Here is a 5116-nt window from a genome sequence, read left to right as displayed (position 1 = left end):
GTTAATCTTGTCACTATTGTAGAAAAAAGGTTAATCTTGTCATTATTGTAGAAAAAAGGTTAATCTTGTCACTATTGTAGACAAAAGGTTAATCTTGTCACTACTGTAGAAAAAAAGGTTAATCTTGTCACTATTGTAGAAAAAAGGTTAATCTTGTCACTACTGTAGAAAAAAGGTTAATCTCGTATAAATGATTGTCTCCGTAACTCCATGCGGTCAGCGAAATTCTGATAACCTAGACTAACTATTGTTTGTTCTAGAGCAAAGCCACATTGGGCTAACTGCTGTGTCCACCAAGGGGAATCGAACCTCGGATTTTAGCGTTGTAAGTTCGTAGACTCACCGCTGTCCCAGCTAACTACTGATTCTACTCTATCAGAATTACACGTGTGGCTGGACTTGTGAGTTAAAAATCTCATGAAACGGTATGTTGTACCTCGACCTGGTCATCCCTACGTAAAACGTGACGGAAAAATTTACATCATGTTCCAGCATAACCGAAATAGAAGCTTGTGGGAAAGAAAAATATCTTAAAGACATCCTTTTCAACATCCACAAAACAAGAGGAAACGACAAAGAAACGTCGTGACGAACATTAGTTGTAACATCCACAAAACAAGAAGAAACGATAAAGAAACGTCGTGAAGAACATTAGTTGTAACATCCACAAAACAAGAGGAAACGATAAAGAAACGTCGTGAAGAACATCAGTTGTAACATCCACAAAACAAGAGGAAACGATAAAGAAACGTCGTGAAGAACATTAGTTAGAACATCCACAAAACAATAAGAAACGATAAAGAAACGTCGTGAAGAACATCAGTTGTAACATCCACAAAACAAGAGGAAACGATAAAGAAACGTCGTGAAGAACATTAGTTGTAACATCCACAAAACAAGAGAAACGACAAAGAAACGTCGTGAAGAACATTAGTTGTAACATCCACAAAACAAGAAGAAACGATAAAGAAACGTCGTGAAGAACATCAGTTGTAACATCCACAAAACAAGAGGAAACGACAAAGAAACGTCGTGAAGAACATCAGTTGTAACATCCACAAAACAAGAGGAAACGACAAAGAAACGTCGTGAAGAACATTAGTTGTAACATCCAGCATATCTGAGTGAGTAGTGTACTCAGTAATGAGGTAATCACAAAACCTACAAGAGACATCGTGTGAAGGGAATTTTTAAAAAGGGGGCGCAGAAAGGGGAGGCCATGCTGACGGGGCTATAGAAGCGCGTGCTCCGTGACGAACTAGGTTTAGTGCGAGATCAGCCCGAGCAGCACGAGTTCAGCTCGTGACGACAAAGTAGTTGCCTGGATTCGTAGATTTCTCAAATCGTGTAATCGTAAACACCGCCCCAGTTAGTTCTCAGTTAACACTTGGAAAACTTTAAATAAGCGCATCGTTTGTCGACAGTTTAAGCTACTTATAGGCTTCGCATGCTTAAGACGTTTCACCAAGGTTTATTAAGCAACTTTATGAAAGTCCACAAACTTGACGAAGGTTTCTTCCATGGGTGAGGCCCCCCCCCCCCGAATTATGATTTTATTTATTAGGGCAGTAAAAGCTGGGTGTTAGAAAAATGACTGTTAATGCCTAAGTTGTACTACTAAGAGTTTATTTAACTAATTTTATGAGAGAATCCAATTAAAGCCAGTAAATAGTGTTCTCTGTACGGTAAGTTTTTCTTGTCATTGTTAGTTTATTAAGAAAATGAGGACCACGGATCATGGACGAGGGGAGAGAATCTAGAACCGAGAAGTGTGAAATCCAAGTCCAACCCAGCGACGGAGAGACTGCGTCAAACTCCGCCTCAGAAAGCTTTCCGGCTCTAGGACCGGTGGGCCGGAGACGGACGAAATCCTTGCCGTCGCGACAGGTGATATTCGCCGGCGATGGAAGCGGGAAACCGATGGGAACGGCGACGGCAGCAGCAGTGGTCACCCAACGGTCCGTAGCTGCCGGCCGTTCAACGGGCCGAGCAGCGACGTTGCCGTATCGAAACGGTAGGGAAAGTAGAACCGAAGATCGTGCCCTTTACGACCGTGGAAAGTCCATAGTTACAAATCTAGACCCCAAAACTTCAACTATCCGTCAGCACTACTACCCCGAAGGAGGGTGGGGATGGGTGATTTGTGTTTGTGCTTTCTTCGTGCATTTCCTCACCTCGGGGCTGCAACTGTCCTACGGTGTACTCTACCTGAAGATCGTGAAAACGTTCGGTAAAGCGCACGAGACCGGTGAGTGCTGGTTTTTTCTTTTTACGGGAACACTAGTTAAATCTTAAATCCTGAAAAGTACAATTCCCCCTTCTGTGAGGTTTACAGACATCTTTTCCTACCGTTCCTCTCACATAATGATAAACGACATCTAAGTATTGAATTTACTTAAAAACTGAAGCAGGGCGTCGCCTAGTGGGTAGCGTGTCCGGGCTGTGAATCCGAGGATTAGTGGTTTGCGACCCTTTGTCGCTAAAACCTAATCCGCACTTTGAGCCTTCGAGGCGACATTAGAGTAACGGTGAAAATTGAATATTCGATCACGTCAGAGTAGACCAAGAATTGGCGGTGTGTGTAGTTGACTAGTTGCCTTCCCTTATTTTTATATTTTGTGGCAACCAGTACCAAATAAATCGTACATTTTAGTTTTTCATTCTGTGGTGTTATTCGTTTTTCCCTCGGAGGCTCTAACTCTAAAACTCGGGGTTCAATTCCTGCAGTCCATTATGCAGCTATGCGCTTAGCAACAAAACAATATATTTATTTATTTTTTTTACCCCTGAAGCCATTTTATTTTTTATTTTTTTGTTACGACTCGTGATACCAGTAAAAGAAATGTCTTCGCTGGAAAATCGTTCTCAAACTTCTCACAGACGAAGTACGATCCTCCATCTAAATTAATTAATGTTATCTCAGGATTTCGGAGCTGACAAGCCGGGTTCGAATCCGTGCAATACCACAAAACATTCCGTGCACTTTAAGCTGTGGATGCGTGATAAGTGTGACACTCAATTCCTTGACTTTGATGGTTAGTGGTAGGGTGCTGCTGATCGGCTGCCTTCCATCTGGTCAGTTGTTCAATCCTATGGACGGCGGAGATGCCCTTTGTAGTTTTACCATAAATACAACTTAGATTATAACTTAGATTACAACTTAGATTACAACTTAGATTATAACTTAGATTACAACTTAGATTACAACTTAGATTATAACTTAGATTACAACTTAGATTATAACTTAGATTACAACTTAGATTACAACTTAGATTACAACTTAGATTACAACTTAGATTATAACTTAGTTTATAACTTAGATTATAACTTAGATTATAACTTAGATTACAACTTAGATTACAACTTAGATTATAACTTAGATTACAACTTAGGTTACTTATAAACATATATCTTACTTATAAACATGTTTTTATTACTTTCTTCGCCAACGTAAAGTATTTTACCAGAAGGTGGAAACAAAATTACTGATGTGTTTTCAATGAAAGAAACTTTGTAACAATGTGTGGACAGTACCAATTCTTCTCCTCTGAATCCCTACGATCAAAAAGATCCCTGTACTCTGAATCCCTACGATAAAAAAGATCCCTGTACTCTGAATTCCTACGATAAAAAGATCTCTGTACCCTGAATCCCTACGATCAAAAAAGATCTCTGTACCCTGAATCCCTACGATCAAAAAATATCTCTGTACTATGACCATTTACCATATAAATATATCTATGTCCTCTGATCATTTATCATATAAAACGATCTCTGTCCTCTGATCATTTATCATATAAAAATATCTCTGTACTCTGAACCTTTATCATATAAATAGATCTACGTACTCTGATCATTTATCATATAAATAGATCTATGTACTCTGATCATTTATCATATAAATAGATCTATGTCCTCTGATTGTTTATCATATAAATAGATCTATGTCCTCTGATCATTTATCATATAAATAGATCTTTGTCCTCTGAACCTGTATCGTATAAATAGATCTCTGTACTCTGATCATTTATCATATAAATAGATCTATGTACTTTGATCATTTATCATATAAATATATTTTTGTCATCTGACCATTTATCATATAAATAGATCTCTGTACTCTGATCATTTATCATATAAATAGATCTTTGTACTCTGATCATTTATCGTATATAAAGATCTTTGTACTCTGATCATTTATCGTATATAAAGATCTTTGTCCTCTGATCATTTATCGTATAAATAGATCTTTGTCATCTGACCATTTATCATATAAATAGATCTCTGTACTCTGATCATTTATCGTATAAATAGATCTTTGTCTTCTGACCATTTATCATATAAATAGATCTATGTACTCTGATCATTTATCATATAAATAGATCTTTGTCATCTGACCATTTATCATATAAATAGATCTATGTACTTTGATCATTTATCATATAAATAGACCTATGTACTCTGATCATTTATCGTATATAAAAATCTCTGTCCTCTGGACGTCCACAACCCAAAAATGATTTCTGGCAATAATAAAACTCCTTTCACGTTCATTGGATTTCGATACATATTTCAATAGTATTGAACTCACACAGCATAGCAACAGTCAGTCTCTCAAAAAACAACAACCAAGTTCTCCCCCTTCAGTGTTAAAGTACCATATATATATATTGTGTTTAGTTTCGTCCTTGTTGAAGGATTACTTTTATTCTTTTACTGAGGTAAAAATTCTTATGTGCCAAGTTTATTCCTTAGAAGTAAGTGGGGAATATCATATCAAGCACACGACTTGAATTTGACTTAATTTGTAAATAAACGTTATCTTCTTATTGGGTATTTGTCTTGAGGGAGAGGAAGAAGATTTTTTGTTACTGTTTAAGCGCGAAGCTACTCTATTGGCTATATATGCATTCTGCCACTCGCGGGTATTAAACCTCGATTTTGAACATTATAAGACCAAAAGCTCGTGAGAAACGGAATTTTTAAACAATAATGTTAATTCAAATTCGTTATTTTTGTATGAGCAGGCTCATTACAACAACAACTGCCTGAAGTCACAACAATTATTCCCCAGCTGTGCACCATCGAGGCCCGGCATGGCCAGGTGATTAAGGCA

The 5116-nt window shown here is 37.6% G+C and overlaps 1 protein-coding gene across 1 annotated transcript in view; it reads left to right on the top strand.

The window, feature by feature from the left end:
• Window positions 1-1515: 1515 nt before the first annotated feature.
• Window positions 1516-5116, top strand: part of LOC106470814 (monocarboxylate transporter 10-like) — a 72089-nt gene continuing 68488 nt past the window's right edge. The window contains exon 1 of the mRNA XM_013931385.2: window positions 1516-2248. Within this exon, the coding sequence (XP_013786839.1) occupies window positions 1738-2248 (511 nt within the window). The 5' untranslated portion in view covers window positions 1516-1737. The remainder of the gene's footprint in view (window positions 2249-5116) is intronic.

Source organism: Limulus polyphemus, unplaced genomic scaffold (genome assembly GCF_000517525.1).
Source record: "Limulus polyphemus unplaced genomic scaffold, Limulus_polyphemus-2.1.2 Scaffold4232, whole genome shotgun sequence".
Taxonomy (NCBI): Eukaryota; Metazoa; Arthropoda; class Merostomata; order Xiphosura; family Limulidae; genus Limulus; species Limulus polyphemus.
This window is presented reverse-complemented; position numbering and strand designations above follow the sequence as displayed.